General features: G+C 37.8%; 2 protein-coding genes across 8 annotated transcripts in view; both read right to left on the minus strand.

Annotated features, from left to right (window-relative positions):
* Positions 1 to 22,847, minus strand: part of SPAG1 (sperm associated antigen 1) — a 41,295-nt gene extending 18,448 nt beyond the window's left edge. The window contains exons 1-12 of one of the 2 annotated variants that reach the window (XM_032987929.2): positions 22,791 to 22,847; positions 21,206 to 21,347; positions 20,451 to 20,610; positions 19,963 to 20,088; positions 15,158 to 15,225; positions 13,538 to 13,656; positions 12,937 to 13,042; positions 7,394 to 7,524; positions 6,641 to 6,747; positions 5,067 to 5,229; positions 1,248 to 1,661; positions 763 to 862 (exon numbers count right to left, since the gene is read on the minus strand). In XM_032987929.2, the coding sequence (XP_032843820.2) occupies positions 763 to 862; positions 1,248 to 1,661; positions 5,067 to 5,229; positions 6,641 to 6,747; positions 7,394 to 7,524; positions 12,937 to 13,042; positions 13,538 to 13,656; positions 15,158 to 15,225; positions 19,963 to 20,088; positions 20,451 to 20,610; positions 21,206 to 21,345 (1,634 nt within the window). In that variant the 5' untranslated portion in view covers positions 21,346 to 21,347; positions 22,791 to 22,847. Of the gene's footprint in view, positions 1 to 762; positions 863 to 1,247; positions 1,662 to 5,066; positions 5,230 to 6,640; positions 6,748 to 7,393; positions 7,525 to 12,936; positions 13,043 to 13,537; positions 13,657 to 15,157; positions 15,226 to 19,962; positions 20,089 to 20,450; positions 20,611 to 21,205; positions 21,348 to 22,534; positions 22,748 to 22,790 lie in introns of those variants that run through there. The other variant, XM_032987930.2, reaches the window with a different exon arrangement.
* Positions 22,848 to 24,332: 1,485 nt separating this feature from the next.
* On the minus strand, positions 24,333 to 27,965 carry POLR2K (RNA polymerase II, I and III subunit K). Of its 6 annotated transcripts, none has more exons than XM_042786320.1 (5): positions 27,923 to 27,965; positions 27,454 to 27,592; positions 25,811 to 25,874; positions 24,950 to 25,042; positions 24,333 to 24,491 (listed from the first exon to the last, which is right to left on the minus strand). In XM_042786320.1, exons 3-5 carry the CDS (start codon positions 25,869 to 25,871, stop codon positions 24,469 to 24,471), a joined length of 177 nt encoding a protein of 58 aa, XP_042642254.1. In that variant the 5' UTR covers positions 25,872 to 25,874; positions 27,454 to 27,592; positions 27,923 to 27,965; the 3' UTR covers positions 24,333 to 24,468. The 6 variants fall into 6 exon arrangements, with proteins under 6 accessions (XP_042642254.1, XP_042642253.1, XP_032843745.1 ...); XM_042786319.1 differs by lacking the exon at positions 27,923 to 27,965 and adding an exon at positions 27,816 to 27,918; XM_032987854.2 differs by lacking the exon at positions 27,923 to 27,965 and adding an exon at positions 26,535 to 26,590 and having other exon boundaries at positions 27,454 to 27,469.
* Between the last annotated feature and the right edge of the window lie 11 nt (positions 27,966 to 27,976).

Genomic DNA, 27,976 nt, shown 5'->3' on the forward strand with positions numbered 1-27,976 from the left:
TATCTAGTTAATACAAAGGTACATGCATATTTTATTTTTAGTGGTGGGTTGTGCTGTAAAAAAAACCCCAACTGATTAATTAATATAATTTCTAATTGTCTAGGGATCCTTTTTTGCACCTAAAGCCTCAGTCTTACTAACCCCATATATGAAAATATTTAAAAATACATTTAGAAATACAGTAATAATTTAGCAGAATGCAGTGTTTGGAAGCTATTGACAGTGTCTGATCTTCTCTAACTCCTGTATCCTTAAAGGTCACAAATAGCAGAAAGGATTTTAGCTCAATTTGTGAACAGCAGCAATTACTGTTTACAACTATGCCAGGTATGTATTAAAAAAAAAAAAAAAAACAAAACAAAACAACAAACCAAACACAAAGAACACACACATATATATCATACACATGCCTGAGAACAATATCCAACACTGTGATAAGCACCTGGCTTAACAAAGATTTTACATTTAAGTTACTACAGAACATCACTGAAGTAAACCTGCTTTTATACTAAAAATTTTAATCCTGCTATGCATTTCTGTGTACACAAGATGCCTAACAACTGCCCTCATATAGTAAGATAAAGTTACTCCTTCCCTAGATTCCATGTGATTGTTTACATAACTGACAAAGATACCTGTCATTTAGAGAGGGAATCAGACTTTATTGAAGGTTGTTGTAAGTCAAACTGCAGTAACAATGTATCAGTTAAGATGTTTAATCATCATCAGGAATGTTGATCTACATGGGAGGTTGCAATTTACCTGTTACAATCCTGAACGCAGTCACTGCAGTTCCCTTCTTTGAGGTAACACGCTGCTCTGTTTGAGTACAAGATACTTAAATCATCTGGAATTTGTTCTCCTAAAAGAAGTTACAATTAAAATCAAAGACCATCACTAAAATGACATTCAAGAATTAAAGACTTGCATACTGTAAGTTGCACTGCAGTGATGCAGTTTGCTGACAGTGCAAACCTGTAAGGAGCTTTCCTTTATCATGTCATCTACAGTATGTATTTATTCAAACACATAAATAAATGCAAACAGCTCTGCCCCAAGAAAGTTAAAATATTATTTCACTCATCCTCCTATATTTTGTGTCACGTTAATTGTCCCCTGCTGAAATTACAAAGAATTTACTGCACAATAACTCATGCCAAAAATCCACGGACAGGCTAGGTTAGTTCAATTTGTAGTTCCTTTAAATAATCTAACCAACAATCCTAGATATAAGGTATTACACTCACCTAGACCAATGACATATTCAATTGCTTCGGAGTATTTGAGCACAGCTTCTCCAAACTGTCCACTCTTAAATAACTCATTTCCTTCACTTTTTAGTTTTGCTGCAGTAGGAGGAAGTGAAGTAGAACTGCCACCAGCAGCCGACTGCGACCCTGCTTTGTGCGATCTGGAGAGCTCAGCTTCAGGGCTTTCACTCCTTTGATCACTGTGTAAATAGCCATTAACTTCACCTTCATGGTCTGACAGATGCTTTTGTGGTTTTTTCTCTGATGTGCCTTTTTTTAATCCGCTCTCAGTGGATTCCTTCTGTTTCTGTGTCTCTCTGTCCTCCGCCTTACCACTGCCTCCTTTGCTATGAAACTTTCTCTGCACGTTCCCCATCGCAGCCTCCTCTCCTCTCACTGGCACGCCAATTTCTACAAGGAAGTTAATGAGCTGAGTTAAAGCTTGCATCATCAGAAGAAACTATCGTCCTGGCAAAAGAGGGGTGTACAGCGAAACAACACGGTACCAAGTCCTTCAGGCATCCTAATGTTATCAAGATTTGCATCAGAAAACACTTCCAAGAACACGAATTCTTACTTACACTAACTTGCAATTATCATTGAGAAGGTATTACTATGAAATCTCATTTCTCCTTGCTGGGCACATTGTGAACCCCTGTTCTGTAGCGACAGAATGGTACAGAGTTCACCTTGAAATTAACTCTTTAAATACTGGCCATTACAATACTGATACTTTTGATTGCCCATGACCAAACTGAAATGCTTGCATGTTAAAACTAGTAAATTTAATACCATACAGGCAGAGAAACTAGAAGGATTTAATACAAAGGAAAAAGAGGTGCTTTGATGCCTCAATACCAAATGTCAGCATACCAAACCAACAATCTCAAGGTGCACAAAGCAGGACACATAAAAAAAAAAAAAAAAAAACAAAAACCAAACAATATATATATATATCCTGAATTGAGAAAAAGGTCTCATCCAGAAGAATAATATTCTCTTCACCTCTAAAGTACAATAAATAAACCATGCACAAAGAAAAGACTCTCTAGGCAACATCTTTTCCCATGGAACACAGCTCACAACACAGTTTTGTCTGTTATGAGGTTTCTTGTATGTGCTCGAAGTCCATCTTCTAAAGAGATATCTGTTGTCAACTTCAACAATAACAGCTTGAAAAATAATAATTTTAAAGCTAACTTAGATTGTGTTTAAATGCACTCCTCCTTTTTATGAATATTTGCTAAATTTCAGAACTGTTTACTATGATTTTTTAAAATTATTGTAATAGATCTAGTAAATACCACACAATTCAGCAAATTTTTATGAATTAAATTGGGCTATTTAAAAAATATTTATCTTTAAACCATATTTATCACTTGAGATTAGAACTTCTATAAACATGTCAAAATACCAGACACTTTGTGAGGTACATAATTTTTAGTTTTTACAGCACCTAGATACTAGTTTTAAGACTCTAGGACATAAGCAATTTTCTGTTACTACTGTACAGAAAGGATTTAATTTGCTTTTGCTTTCAGTTACATAGATGATGAAGATAGACTACACTATTTAGACTGTTTAGTTCTAAGCTGATAATTCAACTCTTCAGAGCTAAAGAAAACAAAAAAGATTTTGTTGGTTTTCTTCCAATCTCTAAATTATAAATTTAGTAGGAATGCATGAGGCTTACCAACTAGAACGTGAAATAAATGTGACTACATGGACTACTGGACTGACTTGTGAGTACATGACTAGACTAGTATAGAAAAGCAGTGCAAGATGCTCAGTCTACTTATTGCTGTTAGGTTCACAGAACATACCGTATTTATTCAATAACTGAACTGACTTCATATTTGTTTTCAGTTGTACTTGAAAACACAGAGTAATCTATGAAGCTGCTTGCCTCCTAAATCTCAGAAATACTTACGGATATCACGTGAACACATGTGACACTGACGTCAGTTGACAACCTTCCCTATATTTAAAAGCCTAACCTTTCATCAATGGAACAGCGAGTCTTCCTATCAAGCTAGAAGGCATTTAGTCATCTGAATGCTCTCTATGGAAAGAAACCTCAATTTAACTGATGCTTAAGGCTAGAAACGTGATCCATCCTTTCTTCCAGGGTTTTAGCTGAGGAGACTTAGTGGATACCTACTAATTTTGAAAAATGTGTTTTCCTTAAATTTATGTGCAAATAATGCATTATTGACATGTACAGCCTAATATTCACAATTAAGTTGGAAAGCCCACAGATTGATTCAATTTCCAGATAAAGACCTACATAGGCCATGGAAAATGCAAAAGTCACAGTTGTCATGCTACATTGCCTTAAAGAACCAACAGAAAGGAGAAAGGGTGGAAATCAACCTAAGGATGTTATTCTGTTCCAGGTTGGAGCCCAGACTCGCAGCTGAATCTAAAAGCAATCTGCCAGTGCAAGCCTCGGTAGCCCCTGCTGTTGACCCAAAAGCGGGGTTGTTTACCTGCTGTGCAATATGCCAGTAGACACAGACAGCAAAGGTATTTTCTTTCTTTCACGTTTTCGCAAAGAGGTGATAATTCTACAAAACTGGCACATTGCACGAAAGAACTTCAGTGTATTCATACTCTTCAGACTACACAAATACACATTTACTGTAATGACTATTGGTTAGTTTCTTGTCACTTTGTCCTTCATGGGTTAGTTATATTTAAATTAGCCACACTTGCTATGTAAATTAGCACACATGCTCCTTACAGGTGTTGCGGAGACAAGTCTTTTTGGTCTTGAATTGAGTCAGTGGTCATGATCTCCTCCTGACGCCTTTACCTTTCCCCCAGTTATCGTAGATTTTTGCTGACCTTCTGTTTCTTTGATAATTACTCAACTTTCAGCACCTTCTGTGCAGGATGTTCCCTTTTTAGCTACCTTTTAGCTCCTCTTCAAGGGTATAATCATTAGCAAGGCCCACATCGTTTATACAAAGTATCAGGCTTATACAAGAGTCAATATTTAGTGGTCCTCCTTAGAAGACTTAAATGCAGTATATCTAATTCAAACTTGAATAGTGTCACTATAACCTAGGAACTTACTCAACTACACAGTTTTACACAGGTAACACTGCTGTCTCACTGATTCCTACAAGTCACGTACTCTGATTATGCCAGCAGCTTCATCTCAGCAGTCTTGCAGCAAGTGACACATGAATCCAGGAATGGGAGCTGCACTTCAACTGCTTGTAAACTACATACATTACAAGAATTACACGTTGTTTAACTCCCATAGACACTTTTGGAGCACACAGATGATCTCTTACATTAAAAACAAACAAAAAAATATTGATAATTTTCAAAACAAACAACATCCAAGAAATCAAATCACATGCCACTTTATCATTTTTACACCCTTTGACCCAATCAAGGGAGGAAAAACATGGAAGAAAAATGTGATGGTGAGAAGGCAGAAAAGCTGTGTGAGAGAAATCTGAGAAACACAAAATGTTCTCTAGCACCAGAAGAAATTCCTGAGTCCACATCTAAGGATAGGTATAAAATTACACAGGACACAGGGAACTGGGTGATTTATAGCAACACTTTCCATCTGTCTCTGTTATACCCTTTCTAGAAATAATTCCAAAGATGCATAATAATCTTAATTCTACATTTCACACTCAGATCAATTCCAATCAATAGTGTATGTAATTTTTGTTTTTAAACAGGTAAAATTATTTGCAAGCAAATATGAATGAATTGTGTGAATACACATTGCAATATCAAGGGCTATGATTTTTTCCTCAAGTTAAAAATAAATAGGAAATGACACTACATTACTTTTATCTCCACTGCTTCTTTCACATTCTTCTGTATTCTCCCCTTTTTCTCCATCACCTTCTGAATCCTCTATATCTTGAATAAATATTCTTTTTCCTTTGTCTCGAGTCTCAGATACAGGCTTTAAACCTTTCAGTTCCTTTTTAATCTCTAGCAGATTTTTCTGCAATAGAAAAAAACCAGCAATAGAAGAGGCCTTTCCTTATAGGTATATAAATTATAATTTATATACAGAAAATACATTGTTAAATAATCCACATAAGATCTTTAAGAACTATCAAGATAAATATTACAAATATAAGAAAAGAAAAAATAAACATGATTTTTCCAAGAGTCAGTATCAAAACAAAGATTAACATTCCATTTCTGTCTCTTAGAAACTCTAAAGATATCACAAAAATAAGTACGTACATTTCTTGAATTAATTCCTTAATAAAAAAACAAAATTAGATTAAAGGGAAAAAAAAAGAAGATTGTACTATTGTGGTATCTGGCATGGTCTGCTCAGAGAAGACATGTGGAAAACAGGCTCCTTCCAGAATCTGCAAAAAAGCCTAAAATCAGTTTATCAAAAGTTTATCAAAATTTATGTATGGAGAATTTGGTGTCTGATGGATATCTGATGGAGGAGTGTAACTGACAGAACTAGAACTAAGAGACAATTTCTTAGCAGTGTAGCAGAAGGAAGCTGTTGAATAATGAAAAGGTTTGGTCCTTTTGTAAGAACTGCAAATTGGATGATCAAACAGCCTCTAATTCCATAAATATCTTGTGATTACTCAAAAAATATACAAATGCCCTTTATAGTCCCAGACCAGAGTAAGACACACCCAACATTACGCACTATTTTGAATTTAATTTAATGCTGTACAAGGAAGTGCCATTTCAGTACTCACTTCTTCAAGATAAACAAGGACAGGAATAAGCAAAGATTCACATGGACAAAGTACCTTGAAGAATTCCAGCTACTGACAACCAATTTACCTTTATATTAGTGGCTCTGCACATAAACATTCACTCTGCATGTGTTCCATACATTCATATTTATCTCAAGAGGGTTTTGAGGATTCGCCAAGCAAAAAATGGCTCAAAAAATGAGAATTTATAATATCAAGCTGAAGTGAGGACAGAACACAGGTCCTCTCCTTTTGGGTTACCTTTACCACTACAACAGTAAAAGCTTGGCATCTCTTTAAAATTTTTTCTTGTGAACTGTGTATCAAACTTAAGTACACCCGTCCCAACAGATCTTTCTGAGAGAAATTTTCAAATAACTTTGATCAGCTAAGATACTAATACTGTAAGGAAGTTCAACAGCAAAATTTTAGGCACTTAATAGAGAAAACTTGGGTGCCTACAGGTTCTCACAATTAAGTAGTGAACAGATCTGGTCCCATTCAAGTACCTAATTTCCACTACAGGCACCTATGTAGTCTTGGGAAACTGATCACTGGCACAGTAGATCGAGGTGTCCTCCAAACTCATATTCAAATCAAACAATATACACTGTATTCACTTTATGCTACAGCTACATACAATCTCTTTCTAGTCATATTCAACTCATTTATCTTTACCTTAGCTACAGCATTTTCTGGTTCAAAACATAATACTTTGTTCAGATCCTCTATAGCTGTCTGGTAATTCTGCAGCTGACTGTGTACAGTGGCACGGCGCATCAGAGCTACAAAGGAACAAAGTGTATTATTTATGTATTTAAAGCATAAAGCAGGTAAAAATACACTGTTTTTTCTGGATTTATTAAGTGTAAAGCAGTTTTTAAAATTCTGCATTTACTTCATAATGACTCTACCAGTAATAAGTGTTCTCTTTTAATGATGCAATTTCACACAGCACCTTTCGAGATAGCGGTCATGAATTGTGAAGCATTTTTTCATATTTTTTCCAACTTTTCCCCTCCTCCCATGTAATTGTATTTAACCACACTCAAGCCCTTGCCTTCTGAAAGGATTAAATCAGCAACTTTAATTGTTTTCAAGTTGCTTTTAAGGTAATTAGTGCGGGTATTATGGAAACAATGCACTGCACAAATACAAGAGGGCTTATAGTCGTCACATGAAAAACAAGAGTTAGCCCCATGATACCACATAAGAGTACCCATTACAGATCAACAGGATGAACTGCATAAAACTTCCCTGATCCCAGAAATACTGTTGAAGTTTCTTTGGGGAGCTACTCTGTTTCCTTATTTGTACTTAGACCTAATCTAAAGCTCAGTTAAGTCAACTAGTAACAGGAATGGATATGTACCATTTTGTTTGCTAGAAATAAAATCACACATAGAAGGGCAAGTTTATGTTCTACTTTACCTTTTACGTTGCCAGGTTCCATATCTAGTACCTTCTCACAATCCTGCAAAGCACTGTCCCAGTCCTGAAGTTTAATTTCTGCTTGAGCTTTGTTATTATATGCAGCTACAGTGGGCATTACTGATATACTCCTAAAAAAAGGGAATATTGACCATGGTAGGCTAATAATTAGAAAACCTGAATGTAGAAGCACTTCACTACTGGAAGCTGAAAACAGTATTATAACAATATTAATACTGATATTCCAACCACAGTAGTGGTTAGAAACTCTCTTCTGCAAGACCAGAGGCAACCATCCACCAACTAGATTTACTGTCTTCAGAGGTCTGTTGCTTGCAGGGCTTTGATCCGAGATGTTGCAGAGAAGATGTCACTTAAACTATTACCACTTGCTGCCATCCATGAAGACTCAAACGAAACTGCCAAATGAAACATTTGAGAGTATCAAGAGTAACTACAGAGCTCTGGAGGTTATGATGAAGAGCATGGGGGACCACATGGGCTTCTCATTGATCTTGCTTATAAAAGGGAAGGAGTTAGGTAGCAGTGGATGAATTGTCCAGGTCAATGTCCAGGTCAAGCAAGGCTTTAGCTTCTATAAAAAGAGGATCATCTCTGAGCAATAAGGACAACTGGGATGCACATGACAAAGTGGTGCAATAGTATCTTTGCCAACACTCTTGCTAACCTAGCAAGAAGGACTCTAAACTATGTTCACTGGGAAGAGGGGGCAATAGGGAAGTGCTGGGGGGACAGAATACTAGAAGAGACTTTTCCTTGTGAAAAAAGCATGGCTGCAGGACAGTCTCAAGGGTTTGTGCACAAATGCACAAAGCATGTGAAACAGAAAAGAATAAAAGGTCTGTGCAGCTATGATCTCAGTGGGTAAGAGAGATATGGTGGGATACTCTGTGTGGCTGGAGTGCTGTGATAGAGCATGCAGGCTCTTTAGAAAGACTAGGAAGGTGAGGAGGAGGGAGGAGATGTGTTCTAGTCTAAGCAGTGAGTAAGTATGTGGAAGGTTTGTCTTGGAACAGGCAAGAGACTGACAAGCCAGTCAAGAGAGTTGATGGGTCAGACTGACATGGTGACATCATGGTAAGCACCTGCTTCAGACTCTCTGATGAAGAACAGCAGATGAAGTCTTCTTCAGGCAACTAGAGGAAGCCTCACAATTACAGGCTTTGGTTCCCACGGGGGACCTGTGTCACCCTGGTATGCTGGAAGGGCAAAATGAGAAGGCACAAGAAATCTATCAGATTTCTGGAGCGTATTGAAGACAATTTCTTGAAACAATCAACAAGCTGACGAGGGTGAATGCTGTGCTGGAATCATTACTCACAACCAAGAAGTAGTTGTGAATGCAAAAGTTGACAACAACCTTGGCTGCAGCATGAGATTGTAGAGTTTAAGATTCTGGGAGAAATGAGCAAGATGAACCCTAGCTCTGGACTTCAGAAAGCAAGATTTTGGCCTGTGAGGGAATCCACTTGGCAGGATTACATGGAGAATGCCCTGTAGGGCAAAGCATGCTGAGAAAGCTGGACGATCTTCAAAGCCAACTGCCTCAAGGCACAAGAATGATCCTTTCCAATGTGCAGGAAGTCAAGCAAGCATAGAAGGGATGAACAGAGAACTCTTGACAGATGTCAGTGATGGGCTATGCAGAAGGAATATAGAGACACTGGCTAAAAGCAAGTGATGGAGTTAAGAAAGCAAAAGCTTAGCTGAAGTTGAAAGTAGAAAAGGGATGTGAGGAGCAACAAGAAAAGGTTTTGGGTTTTGTTTTAAAGGTCTACGAGCAGCAAAAAAAGATTAAGGAAACTGTGGGCCCACTGACCAATGCAGCAGAGGACCCAGTGACAAAGGACACAGACAAGTTTAAGGTACTCAGTGGCTTCCTTGGCTCAGTCATCATTTGTAAGGTTTGCCCTCAGGCTTCCCAGATCCCTGAGTCTCAAGGCAGATTCTGTAGGAGTGAAGCAGTATCCACAATAGAGGAAGATACAAAACCACTTCAGAAAATAGTATATACACAAGTTCCAGATGGGGTGTTCAGGAAGGTGGCCAATGTTACTGTAAGACTGCTCTATATACTATCTTTGAAAAGTCATGGTGATTGAGAGAGGTTCCTGGTGACTGGTAAAGGCAAATGTCACATATATCTTCAAGAATGGCAAGGTGGAGGACCTGGGAAACTACAGGCCGATCAGTCTAAGCTCAGTTCTCAGGAGTATGGAGCAAGTCTTCCTGAATTCCTGTCCAGGTACCTGAAGAATAAGAAGGTGACTGGCAACAGACAGCATGGATTTACCAAAGGCAAACCATACCAATACCAACTTGATAGCCTTCTTTGCTTAGTGGCTCAGTGAAGGAAGGAAGAACAGAGGATATTGCTTACCTTGACTGCAGCAAAGCCTTTGACATGATCTCCCATAGTATTCTTATAGCCAAATAGATAAAACATGGACTAGATAAGTGGAGAGTAAGGCAGGCAGAAAACTAACTGGACTACTGGGCTCAAAGAACTGAGCCATACAAAGTCCAACTGGTGACCAGTTACTAGTGGTCCCCCTTTGTGATCAACACTTCTTAACATCTTTATTGGGGAGTATAAGATGGAATAGAAGTCACCCCAGGAAGTCTGTCAGTGATACAGAGCTGTGGGGGACCAGTTGATAATACACTGGACAGCACAACTCCAGTCAAAGGGACTTTAACAGACCAGAGGAATGGGCTGGCAGACTTCTCACGGAGTTCAAAAAAGGCAAGCACAAAATTTTCCACCTGAAACTGAATGGCTCGAGCAGCAGCACAGGCTGAGTTCCAACTAGCTGGAAAGTGGCTTTGCAGGAAAGAACCCAAGGGCTCTGGGAGACAATAAATGGAACAGGAGTTAACAGCGTGCTCTCAAGGCAAAGAAGGCATATGGCATGCTAGGTGATATTAGCAAGACTGTAGCTAGGAAGTAGCTAGAAGTGATTCTTCCCCACTCTTCAGCACCTGTGAGACAATAAGTGGAGCACCTGTGTTCAGACTGGGGCTCTCCTGTGTGCAAAAGGAACCAACAGACTGGAGCAAGTCTAGCACGTCACAGGGATAGTTAGGGAACTGGAGTACATGCAACACTTATGAGGAGAGTCTGAGATAACTAGGTTTGTTCAGCCAGAAGCAAAGGCTCAGGGGAGGTCTTGTAGCTATTTTCAATTACTCAATGGGAAGGTATGGAGAAGACAGAGCCACATCCTTCTCAGAAGTGCGCACTGACAGGACAAAAGGCAACAGACCCAAGCTGCAAAAACAGAATTTCTGGTGACATTTTAGGAAAAGCATTTACTGTAAGGGCAGTTAAACACTGCAACAGGCTGCCCAGAGAGGTTATGAAATCTCCATCCTTAGAGATATTAAAAACTTAATTGAACAAAGCCCTGAGTAACCTGATCTAACTTGGCCCTGCTTTAAGAGGCAATTTGCCCAAAATACCATTCAGAGGTCACTTCCAACCTAAATTATTCTATGATTCTGCAGTATAAATGAAATGAATAAGCACAGTGATTTCACTACCTGTATGTAGAAAAATAGGCAAGATCCATTTTAAAATCACATCAGCACAACAGAATTATGTCTGAGCATGTCCTCTGCAGAAGTTTTGAATCTCTTTAGAAACGAGATGTTTGGTTTTTTTTAAATAGAAAATACTCTTTACATTCAGCCTAGAATAGTAAGCCTCATTACAAGACAAACTGAATAAATCTACCTTGCTTATTTTTATATGGAGCTCTACTCTTTTTCCATTTTAGCCATATACAAATAACCCCTTCAGACTATTATCAATTCACTCCAAAATATATCTTATTTAAATATTTCTATATGTAAGAAAATGGGAATTTTCAGATGGTATTAGAAAAGTGCCCAGTTACAACACCATGCAGTGTCAATATCGTGTATTTCAGGTGTACAATGCCCCATGGGGTTCGAATATGGAAAGACTCTCCATTAGGAAGGATTCTGCCCATCCTTACTAATACCTTATTTATGCCACAAGAGCAGAGATTTTTACTTGTTTTTATATTATGGATTTGTAATTTATTTATTGTATATGAAATAAAGCTATGAATGTTTTTTATATTCATGTTCATGTATTTTTTAAAAAATCAAGAAAGATGATAAGGCTGCAAGTCAAGAGCAACGAAAAATACGCATCAGATGCTGCAGTTTAAACAGCCTGTGCATTATGAATATCAATGCCTTTGTGCACAGATATACATAAAAAAATCTCCAGGTAAATTTTTATAAGCTGTTCTACAAAACTCTGCCTCCTTCAGTGACAGTATGAATGATGCTTCCTAAACATAAATCTGTTCAATATTTATTTTATCGCTGTTGCACACAATTTATTCCTAGTCATTATTTTCTCCATACTGGTCTGCACTGACCACAAACACATTAACTTCCTCATAAATTTTTTTTGAGGCTATTCTACTATAATATCACAGCCCATGAATTATTTCACAGCAGTGCCATATCATTACCCCCAGTTTTCACTAGTAATTAATACCCCAAGACTCCTATATGATCTCAATTTTTGAGTGACAACTTTGACACTCCTAGGCTTTGTGGTTTTTTTAAACCCCCTATCATTTCAAAGCATGGGATTAAACACAAAATTGAGTTTCCTTTAGCATTAGTATAATGTGTGAGCAGTCAGCACTTTTGCAAGTCAGACCTCTAAGTGTCTTAAGATGGGTCATCTGCAAATGAGAAACAAACGGTCTTGTGAAAATCCTGGTTTGTATAAATGGCACCATGTTTGGACACTGTGAAAAAGGTAGAGAAAAAAAAATCTAGTTCTCCCTAGGTAGTATTCAGATACCTTAACTGAAACACTATCCTTCTCTTCCTGTTGTGCCCAAATCCATTCACCTTGAACTTTTCTACTTTTCAAACAAATACAACAGAGGTCTTGTAGCAACAATGTCTATTTATATAAATAAAGCCAAAGTCTGAATGTAGTCCACTGAGCTCTAAATCAGGCTAGCAACCTGTAAGAGTCTCATTTTTTTTAACCCTGTGCTTACATATTTTTTCCTACTACTAATTACAGTGTTATGATGAAGCTGCATTCAGTGATTTTTCCTTCTTCTAGAAAGAGGTTATTAAATCAATTTAGTTATTAGCAATTAAGACAATCCTACCAATACAATTAATTAGAACTTGTCATTACTTTAGTTTCTCAACACACTGCTTATTCTTTTATTTTGGCAAACTGGCCCTTGAACCTCAATGGTTCTGAAAAATCTGAAAAAGTTTGTGATACCTGCAGATTGCATCACATCACTATTTATCCACTTCTCTTCCTGATAAATAAAAATTATTATCAGGAAGCAACAGTGCTTTAAGTATTCTTCTGTCAAATCCTTTTGCCCTTTGTAGATAATCTAACTGTTACTAGTTGCTTCAGTAAGAAGCTGCTTTAATTACATTGCTCTAAAAATAATATTCATAAGTGACAGTCATCAAAGAACATGATAGTATTTACTCACCGAGTGTAATATGTCACTGCTTCCACATAATCGCCAATAGCAAAGGCTTCATTGCCCTTTTCTTTTTCACGAGTAGCAATAAAAATCTTCTCTCTCTCTGTCATGCCTAGAAAAAAATATTTATACATGAAAACAACTAACAACTTGCACAGATACAATCAAAATACTGTCAGCTGAAACACTTTGAATGTCATAATCTGTGTATCTTTTTTAAAAGAGCATGGGTTATTGAAAGACAAATTTGTATTTTATTTTCTATAATAAAAACATAGTCTTTTAATGGGCATACAATTCAGAGTACAAGATGAAAACTGTTGGTTAACCTCTACCATTGGTTTATAACAGCAAATGTATGCTTTACTTCTTTACCTAGTACTCTCAGTCTAAACACAACATAAATACTTTAAGTGATTATTAACACCAAAACTAGATTTTTTTTCAAACATGGCTTGAAGCTCAGCTGATCTAACAACTTTTAGCATCTGGAGGGGCTGAACAACAAGGACACTTTTAACTCTGTAATATGCTTCTTCAATTTGTATTCACATTCTACAACATGGTATTAAAATTAAAGAGAAACTACATGTTTCTAACACATTACCAGTTGTGTCTATTTTCTTTTCAATTATAGGTGGACTTGGCCTACTAAAGAATCTTGCTTTTGAGTTACTTTCTTCACAGCCTTCATCAATTTTAGAACACTCCTTTTCCACATCGAACCTTAAATTAATAAAAATAACAAATTCAATAGTGCTGCATAGCAAGACTCCTCTGCTAATAAAAAAGCATACATAAACCAAAGGAAAAGAAACATAAATGCTGTGATCAATTATCCATGACTAGTTAGGAAAAAGTTGTTTAGTTTTATCTCCTTTCCTTGTTTTGTGTTTTTTCTTATATACTACCTTCCCTCTTCATCTTCCCTCTGGTTAAAATCAACCAAACCAAGAAAAATGTCTGCCTCACCTCCTCTCTGCCTCCCCAGAATAGACAAGTAAATTTTAAGAAACAGTATCATCAGGCTCAATCCTAGCCCTATCAAACATTTCTATCAACCTTTGCCAGGATACCTAGGGAACAGCTTCAAAGCAGTTAGTACAGTAAATCTGAGAGATTTAAAAACAGTCTCAGACATTGCCAAGGCTACTCTGAAGCAGCTTTTGAAAAGAGTGTTTAGGAATTTATATCACAAATATTGCTGCCACAGTCTTAGAAAGCATAGTCCTATAAAAACACAGTAATAACCAATTCCTACGCTATTTAGAAACACTACACTCATTGTTTTTTTGTGTAGGGCAATGAAAAACAGTCTTTGGTTTCCACAATAATGACAATATGAATAATTTCTATCTGAAATGGATATATGATTTTGAAAATTTATCCAATTCAAAACCTTTTCAGGTAAGACTAATTGCTCTCCATTTTGATTCTGATCTTTTGCTAGTGTACTTTTACCTTTCCATTATACATTAATCACATTTCAAAGTAAGTGCTTTTAAAACATGAAGTGAAACACTTTGTTCAGAAATAGCCTGTACAATTATTTGAAGGTTCTGAAATTATCCTCAAAATGTTTTATAAACACAACGTGCCTCAAATTGGAAAATTTATTTCAAACAACTTCTGTTTCAGTATATTCATATCATCCAAAATAAATATATTATAAGGGAAAATTCACAAACTGCAGTATTTAGCACGCTAAAGCACTTAAAGTTTAGAGGTCAGTGGGGCTCAGTGTAGGAATAAGGATTCATCAGGTTTGTTTTTAATTCATAATTGTGGCTTTAGATACACAGAAGATAAATTACCTATAAATAAATAACCCTATAAGTGCTTTCAACAACTGATAAATTAAGCTAATTGTAATTTCTTGCTTTTATGTACCTCCATAAATTTTATATCTCAGATGTTGAAAGGAAAAATGATATCTGAAACAAAACCACTTTTTATTTATATTTTCTGCTGACTTGCTGTATTTCACACAGCTTGTACAAAAGTATAGATTAAGTTGTTCTCAGCTGTTAGCACCACAGCACATCATTTGCATTTTAACAGAACATCTATGATGAAAAACTTAAGTTTCACCGAAGTGTTCTAATTCCCTGAAATGTTGACCTTAACACTATATTTCTGGAAAATACTTTTAAAAAAAATGGTGTTCCATTATTAAACAAATAAATAAGAATTAATTAAAAAAATAAATATAAAGGATTTAACATACTTGTCCCATTCACTGTAATCCCGTGGTATGCTTTTCTTGTTTCTTTGTTTATTTTGTAATTTTTTGTTCTGAAAGAGAAACAACCAGCCTGTAAGACAGTTTTTTGAAGCGGAAATTCACAGCCTTTTTTGTTTAGTTTTGTTTCTGCAATACACACTGCTAGTAACTAACACTATTCATGACTAATCTCACTATAGTGTTGAAAACTTGGTCTTGCTTTAAAGAAAATCTTCATGTATTTCACGTATCACTGTAATCTGAGGAGCTCTTCAGTCTCAGACTTTCTCTCCATTGCCCTGTTACATGTCACAGAGGCACCAAGTAAAACTTTCAGACAGGAAACTGCCCTTCCTAATTAGTATCTTGTGCTGCCATCTTCCAAATAATCCTTTCAACATAGCAAGGTAGAACTCAGTCTTCGGAAAACCCAGCCCTGTGATGAGGTGGCTTGACACTGAGATTGAATCAGAAGCCTCATTTTACACTCGCTATTCCCAAGAGAATGCAATACACAGATTCTGATAGTCTCTGGAATCCTCACAACAAACTTACAAATGTTTGACTTCAAAATAGTGTCTGGATTCCTTTTGACTATTTCACACTCCACTCAAGATAATTCCCAATATGATTTACACTCATTCTAGCTCTTAAACAAGCTCCATCACTGAGGCTTGCCTTTCCTAAAATTTATCCTTGGGGCCTTCCTGCAATAATCAGTCCCAGTAAGATTTGACAGACTTGTTATCACAACCCATCTCCTACACTAATGGAACCTATTTCCATAGCTGACTCCTTTGGCATCTCTTCTACCTCTGTAATGAGACTGTATTTCTGATATGGCCTTCCCTGCTTGTTGACTTAAACAATACTTAATGGCAAGGTGTGGTTCCAAACAGGTATTTCACAGTGGAACAGCCAGTTCAAAATATTCCCATCTACTCTGTCCTGGCCCTTCAGCCCTCCTCTTACCTTGTAATCCATCATTCACTGAGTTAGACCAATGTAATTGTTTGTAGAGTTGCAGATTTACAATTACCTGGGTTCAAATTAACAACTTTCTTGAGATTACAGTACAATCACTAAATATCTGTACTGGTTCAACTGAGCATGTCATAAACTGGGCCAAAGAAACAAGCAGCAACCTCTTAAACTAGCTTTACCAGTGATGACACTGTAACGAGGAAATACTTCTGCAGTTGAATGTAAACACCTCAATTTGCATAATGCAAATGTGACCCTTCCTGTAAACACTTCTGACTATCTATAATGTTAGGTTACACAAACTTTTATAGTACATAACTTCAAAATTACTCTTAATGTTCTCAGTCTTTCAAGAAGCTAGACAAAATGACAAATACATTCAATGATCAGCACATGTTTGGAGGAGGTAACTCCTAAATATGGCTTCCTGAAATATGAGTTATAATTATGGATGCATCCTGGTATATATTACAAACTTAATAATTTAATAAATACCACATCTTTTTTCAAATCAGAAGTCCTTAACTTAAATGAACACAAAAATAGTGAAACTCTCAGAAGAAAACTCATAAGGTATTTACAATAATGCAACTTTCATTTAGGAAGAGAACTGCAGCATGTCCTTTTAAGCAGAAAGACCAAAGTGTTGACTCAAAAATGAACAACTGTTAAAATTCTAGGTCTCGTATTCTCGAAACCATTGTAACCAAGTTGCAGCTCCAGCAGAGTCAGGAATGTCTCAATCGGTAGTATTTCAGAGCATCTCATCCAACAGGTTTTGATGAAAAATGTATGTTTGCATGCTGTGAAACTAAAAAAAAAAAAAAAAAAAAAAAATCTGCTCCTGTTATTTTTCTTGCCAGAACTCACAGTGAATGGATCCCACAGGGTTTGAAGGCCAATGAACAATTTCTGGACCAAAGATCGAAGCACGGACTGGTTTCATTTCACATGATAGAGGATTTGGCCTTGGTTCTCCTCATGGCCTTGCGTGATAGCCTAAGAGATTACTAATCTGTGTCAACTAACCAGTACTACTTTTTAGTTCAGAGTATCCAAAATAATTTGAAGGCTATATAGATGCCATCACAGTGGATAAAACTTGAAATGTGTGTTGCATACTCTGAACTGCAGCATGAGGCACTATTTGAGGACAAAAATATTTCTGGAATATTATTAGGAAACTGTGTTTGGAAAAGGAACCTAAGTCTGCTGAAATCCCATCAGTACAGTCTTTTGGAAGTGAGTATCTTTAAATCCATGCTTTATTTCTGTCCTGGGAAAAGTGAGGCAGCAAAAATAATAATTAAGCAATGTGAACAGTTAAGAACAGAAAAACTCAAGCTGTGTCTCCCATCCTCCTATTTTGCAGGATAGATGTAACCTCACAGTCCTTGGCAGTGTGAAAGAAAAACAGGGGTGTAAGACAGAAGCTTCCATATTGTGTTAAGGAGGGAAATATTGCATAAAGTTCACCCTTTTTATATTCAGTTTTGGAAAATCCTCCCCATGACTTCATATCAATAAAAACACCATATAGAGTTATAAGCTATTAGTAGTGAATTGAAACTGTGCTTACATTTAGTATCAGCAAGAAAATCTGGTTACAGATACAAGATGTTTCCATTTTCCAAACTTGTACCTATTGGTGCAGTGCACTCTTTTAGGGTCAATAAGGATTTCCAGAATTGGCATCACTGAAGATGCTGAACTTTTTATGCATCAGATCAAATGAGCAGTCTCCAATCATATAACAACATAAAACTATGAAAGGATTTGTGGATTTCTTTCTAGCAGAGAGCAGAAATTTATCACAACTTGATACCACATTACAAAATTATGTGATGCCAGTGTAAAAAATAATTACAGTCCCAACTGATTAGTAAAACATATTTTATAATTCTAAGATTACACAAAGCTTTATCAGCAAGAAAAAAACAAACAAACAACTGATTAAGTATATTAATCAAATTTTTTTGAGATTTCATATTACAGGTATAAATATAGTGTATACTATAGAAACAGCTGCTTTTTTATTTGGTAGTGATCTAGCAGTGATATAACTGCACTGCTTTATAAAAACACTGAATTCTAAAACTCAATTTCAGGCCTCCTTTCTCTCTTCTAGGATAGGTTACTATTAGTTAAGAAGCCATCTGCTTGGACAAAAGGAATAGAAATTATATACCACAGGTAAGGCATAAAGCTGTATCTAGGTTTCCTGGGTAATAAAGCTAACACCTAAACCTTGTATGGACAACAAAAGTGATAAAAACTTGACCTAAAGATTGCTGCATTGTTTAAACTAGGAGAAAAAAAATCTTAATAAATATATTGTCTTTGAATGCAGAATGCATCCTCTTTAGTAAAATCATCTATCTTAGATTTCAAGCCACTTTCCACCATTTTACGCTTATATTCTAGCTGGATTCACCGAGTTCATATGATATTTTATTTACCATTTTCTGTTCTAGGAAATACATATGCAGGACATAAACCAAGAGTAAAGCTACAGTGGCACAGTAGCACTCTTCATCTCAGCAAAACAGGATAGTCAAGAGGAACATACATTACAAAATTTGAAAGAGGATGGATTAATGAAGGAAAAAAAAAAATCAAAACAAAAGCACACCTTAGTCTCAATACTAACCACTTAGAAAGCATTACATTGGAATTCCCAGCCTCTTTGTATACCACATAACAGATAGTGCCCAGTTTTCCCAAATGTCTTGGTCTGATGTCTAAGTACCAGCTGACAATAAGCAATAGTTTCTGACAACACAGGAACACAAAACAGGCATTTACTAATACATAATTTGACAATTTTATTGGAATAATTAACAATTAGTAAGAAACATCACATGACCTGTAAGGATCCTTTCATAACATTTCTCACTTCCAAACTTCCAAAAAGAAAAATCTTTCAGTGAATTTGTTATAAGTGTCCCAGAATTCCAAAGAAAATAGTGAGAATCAGACTGAAGTGATCCATGATAACATCTGACAATTCAAAAAAAATCCCATCCCACACCTACTTTTCTGCCAATCCCTCCAACTGCACTGCATTTAGTATTAGTAAGAAAAGCTGGTCACAGACAAAACAGATTTCAGGAAGATAAATAAAAAAAAAAACAAACCAACCAAACCACCACCAACAAAAAAACAACCAAGCAAAAAAACAACAACAAAACACGAGGAAACTAATACCTAGGAAAAAGGTATGCTGTAGTTATGAAGATCTGTTAAGTATGCTTTATGGCTAAATTAGGAAGTATGCATTAAGGCTAAAGCTGGAATACCAACTCAAGCTATAAAGGAAGGGGAATCAAACACTATGTATGTACCAGTGCAGCCCAATACAGAAGTGGCTGTAGAGTGAAACAGCTGGTGGAAAGTCCAACACCCACACTGTATGTGCTTCTGAGTATATATTTTGGACTAGCTCCCATCTGGTCTCATGGAACAAAAGCCTATTAGCAGCTGCAGAAAATCTCCTGACATAATTTCATTCAAAAGAAACCTGATTTATATGCTTAAAGGCCACTTAAAATGTGAATCAAAGAACATCAAACAGGTGTTTAAGGAGATTTGCTCCAGAAGTGAATTCCTGATCAAAATTAAAACATTGTTAAAAGACACGTGCTAGGACTATGGAGGCACTTTTGTTTAAGCATTGGTCTCCTGCAATGGAACTTAGAGGTTTTATTTTCTGATTAACAGAATAAATCCGGTAAGAAAGGCTCAATGACTAGAAGTTTGTACATATAAAATTTCCCGATTTTAGAAAGACATGTAATTAACATATGTCAGAAAACTGGAGATACCTGATTAGCAGGAAGACAGCTGCTGGAACAACGAACAGGAGGCAAGTTATCTTGTCTTTCATGCAATCTGTCTGTTCTCAGGAACTGTGTTTTCTTTTCATCTTCATTCATTTCTGTCACCCAGCTCTGAAAATAAATAAATATATGTACCTTAAAGCAGCACAGCAGATATACTTCATACTCTTCAGTGACCCTAACAACTATCCCTATAATGCAATGCTTTTAATGGGGAAAAGCAATTAAGAAAAAAAGCATTTGTGCTTTTTTGAATAAAAAGTAAGCTACAAAAAAAAAAAAATCTGTAGAGTTAAAATGGCCATTAAAGATCCAGTGACATTAATTCAAGAAACTAATTTTAAAGACCCCAACATAATCCTTTGATCATTTCCTCATTTAATCAAATTACATTCTACTTAGGCACAAGAAGATGAAAATTGATACACCAAAGTGACTGCATTACTGACCATAATAAATTAGTTATACTGTACCATCAGTTCACCATTAATTGTTTCCCATTCTTCAGCTGTGAAATCAGAAGCTGTGGCTGCAGGCTTATCTTTTCTGAGAGCTCTGTTCCTTGGATCTAAATGCTCAATACGCTTTTCACAAAACAATGTAAGTTCTGGATAACATCCCTCTTCACCAGACCTTTAAAATGCAAATATATAAAAGTGATAAAAAAGAACTAAACTGCACTGCATCCTCCATACTTCTCTCCAAGTGTAGTCTCTCTGTATAGTCACCACAGTGACTGCAAAGGACTATTTTCCCTGTTATAATTGAATTCTACTGTCACTTAGTAACATTTTGATCAGAAAATTCCAGTGAGTTAACCTTCAACCACTTTCCAGTGAACACACATGCACAGTTCAAAATTATCACCACAGTACTCACAAAAAAATCGCTCATGTAATTTTCAGCAACAGTTAAACATGTATGGCATCTGAAATTACCACAGGCAAGTAAGATGGCTTAATGACAGAACCAAAATACAGCAGCAGCATTTGAGAAAAGCCTGGCATTTAGTTAATCAAACCTTTTGGATGGTTAAAACAGGACTTGGATTTCTAGTGTTACCATTAGACACTTTTAACATGATTCGTTTAACTTTGTATTTTAATTTTTAAATTAGAAAGTCACAAAGAGGTTTAAGCCAAACAGAGTATTTCAGTATGGGTTCCTTTGAACTTTACAGAACAGGAATATAATTAGTAATGAAAATAAAAAAAAATACAATGCTTACCTTAATACCCTGAGAATCTTTTCCAGGTGCTTAATATCTGTGCATTTTTCAATGAACTTGTAGTCTAGATGACCAATAGGTATTTGGTATGTTTTAGTGGTTCCTTGGTCCAGAAAAAATGGTACTGACTCATCACCCATAACTAAATATTAAAAGAAAAAAAATATAGTGATTCTGGAGGCACTTAGTTATATTTTGAAGCAATGCTAATTTAAGGAATGACCCAGCTCACGCTCCAAAGTACTACTCCGTTATGCAAGCAGACCTATTGTCACAAAATTTCAAATTTGAAGACTTGATCATATAAACTGTTCTTGATGGAGGTTTACTGACAGAAGTATGGTTATATATGAGACATGTTTTGGAAAAATAATATGTACAAATCTACTGCAAGGCAGAACAAGTCAGAAAGACTGCTTAAAGAAAAATTGCCAAATTCTGCCTACCACATTCTCTACTTTTCTTTAAACACTATATGGTATTGCCTATTTTAAGTAAGTGTGATGGGCATGAAAGAGAAGATGGTGCAGGACCCACTACTTTTTTCTGAGGAAGGATGCTAAACAACTCAATGTATTTAATGGAATTATAACATTTGCCTTCTCTGTAGCCAAAATAAATCCAATTGTTTGTCATTCCTCCCTAACTTCATTTTCTGGGCCCCTGATTATATTACTGTACTAAACTGAATCTTTTCCAGCAAGCCTGTAACTGATGAAGTGAGGTGCTGAAATTAAGACAGTTCCTGTCTCTGATTATGTGCATCTTTCTCTATTTTGATTCCAAGCTCTGTGGAGCAGATATTCTTTTTTTTCCTCCATGTTTTATACTGCTTATTTTTAACAAGTATGATAAGGGCAGCTAACTAGTATGTGGTAACAACTATGCATGAATATAAAGCCAATTAAAATAATTGTGTTCTAATGTCTAGCATAACTACACCTAATTTGTAGTTGCACAAAAGTGTTTACAATGCAGCATCACTTAAATTTAACAGGTCATAATTAGGTATCGCATAAAGATAGGATTCTGCCCCAATAATTTATAGTTTCACTACAGGAAAAGAACGAACACGCATGGAGAGACAGATGAATACAGGAAATATTCAGACAGGAGGAAAAAGCAAGAGGGACACTCATAGCAAAACTGCACCATTTTTTCCTGTTTCAGTGTTTCCACGTCTGTTAGGAGCAGGGGGTTCCCTGGCGGGCCCAGAGCAGCTCTCAGGCAGCACCGCGCTCCGCTCCGCTCCTCCGGGCGGCTCCCCGCGGCCGCTGACCACACGGCTTTCGCTCAGCCCGCGGAATCAGGAATTTACCGGGAATTTACCTTCCGCCCGACACCCGAGGCTCCCCTCAGGCCCCAGCCCGCGCCTAGCGACCGTTGCTATGTACAACATGGCGGCCGGCGGCGCGCACGGACGCGCCCAGGCGAGCGGCCGGGCAGCGGGGGACGACGGTGCGGACACGGGGCCGCCTTTCCCCTGCGACGCCCTGGCGAGGCTCCCACAGAGCCCCGGCGGCCATGCTGCTCCTGCTGCTGCTGCTGCTGCTGCCGCCGCAGCGTGGGGGACTTCCCTACCCACCTGCCCGGCGCCGCGCTCTCTCCGGGAGACAGACGCGGCCAGGCCCTCGACGCAACCGGGGAGGGGCCGCCGCCGCGCAGGCGCAGCTGGGCCGTGGCGGAGGGCGGGCTGCGCGGTCAGGGCTGAGGGGCTCAAATCTCGCACTTGGGGTGCGGCTTGCTTTCAGTGTAGTATTTTATTTAGCTTAGAACAATCCGTCCCCCTCCCACCGCCGCTCCCCCCGGGTGCCTACAACAACTCGTTAGCCCTACATTGACCCCGGCACTGATTCCTAAAGCAGGTCTGCACCCCTGCCTGGTGGCAGCAGCTGCTCTTCTCTGCATTTGACTGGCAGAAATAGGCGCCCCCGCTGTCCACAGCCCTGCCAAACCCGTCCCTTAGTCCCACCAGACCTTTTGTAGCATTGGTATTGCCCTCAGTGAGCAACTCTTTAGCTCATCCTTCTGAGCAGTCCCGCCAACAGCAGCTCCCTTGTTTCTGCTGTGCAGGTGTAAGGTACACGCTATGCGCCTAAACCACAACAGCATGCCAGCCTGGTGAACAAACTGATAGCAACTGTGTAGTAAAAATGTTACTTATACTCAAGTCTATCTGGCTTTCAAAGGAAAACCTAGATAAGAAATGTCTTAATAGCGGAGATCTGGTAAGGCACCTAAGAAAATCTTACACAAACCTTTCCAAAACAAAATCTCAATAATGCTTTTTTATCTCATAAAATTACCTATTGCGGTTCATTTATGAGCCAGTACGCTGTCATGCAGTCTGTAACAAAGATACCTTACTATAATGATCAGAGTTAAATACGTTATCTTAACAGCATCATTACTACCATCAAAATTGAGATTTGGAAGCATTTATGGAGACTAAATTAGCATCACAGTCCAGCAGTACTTTGGAGTCCACTTTAGTGGCAAGAATATTTTAGTATTATTTAACACACATTCCAGACAGATGCAAAAAGTTTTGACTCATCAATACAAAACAACCACTTTGATCTTTTTATCACAGACCCCTGAGAATTCACCCAAAAAGCAAAACAAGATGCTATTTTAGTTTTGCGATGCTACCCAAGTATACTCATACTTTATAGCACAGACCTAATTCTTTCCTGGAGTACAACAAATAAGCACTTTGGGAATTTCTGTTTACACATTGCTTCTTAATGTTTACCTTGCCTCCCTCCCCTCTTCTTTTATAAGAAATGTTTTTTCTGACACTTCCTCCACAACTGGGTGCCTGAATTGGGTGCTCTCAAGTCCTTTGAGGTGTGCTCTTTTGAAATTCGGATCTGTGTTTCAGACCTAGTCTTGTGTAGCCTTTATTTATTTTCAGTAGAATTTATTCAAACCACAGTTATTTTATGCAGTTCCTAGGAGTGCAAAGAACATTTAACAAAGTTAAAATGCAAATAGTTTAGATGAGAGTAATGAAAGCAAGGTTAACTCAGAATACAATACCACTAAACTTAAACTACTGCATACTCTGACTACAATTTAAACAACAGCTTTGGAAATATATTGCTATAAGACAATATAGGCAAAATTTAGTATCACAATAAACTTTAATATGTCAATCTCTTAAAAGACAAATAAGAGTGTGCATTTGTACACAAACAGATTTACAGAGCAAAGTTATCAGATTAAACTGCATCATTAAGTCACTGTATCTTCAGCAGACATCATCGGGCATCAAAAACCACCACTGGAATACTGCAGTTAAAGGAAAAAAAATGTGTAGTGGTTGGAAAAAGATCAGGGAGAAAAAAGATTGAAGCACGGGGAAGAGACTATCTATATTTAAGTCACAACTAGCTACATACAAGTATTTAAAAACTCATCTTTAGTTAACACCACAACACTTTCCTTTTCTTAAAAGGATGAATAGTATCAACAATTCACAGTACGTCACACAACAGACTATCATATCTTATTATATTTTGCATAGAAAATGGAAAAAAAAGAGAGAAAGTGACAGGAAAGAAAACAAGGTGCCCAATCACACTGCAGAGATTTTCCTATAGTACTTGGCTCTACTGTATTGATTTCTGACCTTGAAGGATTCTTACGTATTTACTCAAATCTTCCACTCTGTTTCCCTTATATACCTTCTCTCCACTGACAGCTTCCCAAATGCACTGAAGTGCACATGTAAAAGGATACATCTTTTCGTCCTTTTCTTGTACATTATTCTGTAGCCGCATTCTCTGCATCTGATAGGATCTCTCGCCTTTATTTCATTTTCTGTATGACATTCTGATGTGATGGAAGAAGATAAAGGGAGTGGGTAAACAAAACCAGCATCGTTAATGCATAGGTAGCTTTCTAAAGTTGTAACAGTCAAATTCCTATTTGTGACAAACACACACAATAAAAAATAATTGTATTAATTTTGTAACAAGAGCTGAATATCAAAATACTGTGCAAAAAAAAAGTTAGCGAACTTCACTTATATTAAGATCAAAGAGGATCTTGCTAAAAATCAACAAATTATTACTGCACAGAATACATTTCACTCTTGATACAACTAGACTGTCTACTAATGAAAACTGCAGCTCAGCCCCACAAAGCCCCAGGTATATTTTATTGAAAGACAAAATATTTCACAGATTTCTGAAATGATGACTCAAAATCACCAATTTTTAAGTTGTTGACTTATCCATAGGTAAGAGAGAATTTGACTACCACACTTCAATAAAAGCTGAGTGACCATACATTTTCAAAAAAACCTCTAAGATGCACTAAATGGAAGGTCCACCTATCTGCACCACAGACACTTAGAGAAAGCATCCTCTGGAGATGGAGGACCTCCACGTAGCAACACATGCTCTAGTGAATTACTTCCACATCACTATTCATAGACACCCCATATATGTATTACCATCGCTGTGTAAATCTATAAAGAACATGAGGATGCACGCTGAAACTATGTACTCTTCAGTATAATGATTATGCATTCTTCATTATTAAAACACCAAACTTCCAGTAACAAGTGAAAAAAATTGACCGATGCCTTTTCTTTACCTCCACAAATGTAAATCATTGGCTGCTGTTTTGGAGGCTGAACATCCTTCTGTGAATCCATGTTCTAAACCAAAAAAACACACAACATGCACATGAGTTTGTTTCTGGTTTTGTATTTTTTTTTTAAATTAGTTTTTCAAGGCATACACAATCATTTCAATCTCTCAATCTAAAGCTAACAGAAGATTAAGAACTCCGTTAAAAGTAAATACAAACAAATTCCATCTGTATTTGATATACAGGACACTGGATAATTCAGGTTAGAAGAGACTTCAGACAGTCATTTAGTTCAACTTCTCAAAATTAAAGTAACATCAGGTTTCTCAGACCTTTACCAATCCAGTACAGAAACCTCCAAAGATAGAGATGGCCCAACATTTTCTATTAAACAGGATTTTAAACATTACAGCCAAATTAATAGTATTTTCTTTCCTGGCAATGGTAAGAATTTCCTTTCTAGAAACATAAAAATAAGTAATTTCTTATCTATCTCTCATGTAACAACAATGCTATCATAAACAATATAAGCCTTGTTATATTTTTTCCCCTCTGATGCAACACTAGCTAACCTAATCTACCTTTCCATTGATCTCAGGGATGAGAAATCCTAAGAACAGACTGTGGGTAGAAGAGTAATAGGAATTAAAACAAACATACAAAACAATGAGGGGCCAGAGGGAAGAAATTCCACCCTCAAAATTCTAGTATAGGTGCGAATGATTACCAAACAGATCAAAAGTCTGGTAACTCAGCAGTACTCTTCAAACACTTCTTCGTGCCCTGTAATGATTTGGATTGTTCAGACTTATCTGGAAACAAGTATTTTTTCACAGCATCAGACTAGTTATATATATTCCACATTCTACAAAGCTTTAAAAAATTCTATCCTAACACATAAATACAGTTGCAACTGTAAATTTTAAGGCTGTTACTGTAATCACCAGAGAGACAGTACATGCTTTTTTTCCCACCCAATGCAAGTCTAGACCAGAACACTAATATCTCCTTGTAGTTTTTTTGAGGTTGCTGCTTTTTGTGTCACTGTTCTGCCTGACACAGAAGACAAGAATCCCTATCCCATATGCTAGTGAACAGCATTCATGATGCTTTTCTATGAGCATGACTCTCGGATGCTTTTGCTTAATATCACAGTAAGGATTATTTCCCTTATCTTCAGTCTGTTTCAGTATAAATTCAACTGGGAAAAACTAGGGTCTTGAAAACAGAAGGATAGGCTTGACATAAATAGTTCATCCTTTGTTTAAGAGAGTCTGATCAGCACTTGACAAACCACCTTGTTAAAATCCCCATTATGCCACTCCATTTGAGAGAACTGCCGATAAATCATTAAATTCTACAGCTTTCAAGTAAGGTTTATGCTCATAGTGGCACCCTGATCCATGTATGCTACAGTCTTTTTGCGTCAATACATTACAGTTAGATATTAACAGCCCTTCATTAGCACTCGAAAACTGCAGCACCTTCTAAGCCAGAGCACTGAACTAAGGAAGACCACAGTTGCAGCTAAGTAACTTGAGCTGGTGCTGCTAATGCAGCAAAATAACGCAGCTGCTAGAGACAACAGCGACCCACGGGTGTGTATTTTGCAGGGAGGTGCCCTGGTTCCGCCGGCCTTCACGTACCCTGCACCCGTGAGCACTGCGCAGCTGACAGAGCCCAGAGGCACCCAGGCGCACCCCTGGGCACTGGAGTCCAGCCGTTACCTTCCGCGGCGACGCGGAGCGCCGGCCACGCCACTCGTGTCGAGGACGCCACGGGTACCTTTAAGAGAGGCAAACCCGCTCCTTCACGTCCCGCAGAGCCCGAGGAGGAAGGAAGGAAGGAAGGCAGGCGGGCGGGCGGGCGGGCGGCCTGCCGCACAGCCCACGGGCCCCCTCAGCCCGCCCCAATTCCGCACCGGCGCCTCCCCCACCGCCCCGCGGAGTTTTTACGCGGGAGGGAAGCCCACGAGGCCGGGCCGGGCCGGGCCGGGCCGGGCCTTTACCTGTTTGCCACGACCACGCCGCCCCCCCTGCAGCGAGGGAGACCACCGGCTCCCAAAGGGAAGAGCCCGAAAAATCCCCAAATACAGCACCCCGCCCCCCCGCGTACCACCGCCGCCGCCGGCCTCCCCGCCTCCTCGGCGCCGGCCGATGACGACACGCC

Source organism: Tyto alba, unplaced genomic scaffold, assembly GCF_018691265.1.
Source record: "Tyto alba isolate M040663 unplaced genomic scaffold, T.alba_DEE_v4.0 Super-Scaffold_9, whole genome shotgun sequence".
Classification (NCBI taxonomy): Eukaryota; Metazoa; Chordata; class Aves; order Strigiformes; family Tytonidae; genus Tyto; species Tyto alba.

Bases quoted from the DNA above. Each gene is read 5' to 3' on its own strand.
- POLR2K (XM_042786320.1), bottom strand. From the start codon at position 25,871: ATGGATTCACAGAAGGATGTTCAGCCTCCAAAACAGCAGCCAATGATT. The intron at 25,043-25,810 runs GTAAAGAAAAGG...CCATCACATCAG, and splicing joins AATGATTTACATTTGTGGAG to AATGTCATACAGAAAATGAA. The intron at 24,492-24,949 runs GTATCCTTTTAC...GCAGTATTCCAG, and splicing joins CAAGAAAAGGACGAAAAGAT to TGGTGGTTTTTGATGCCCGA.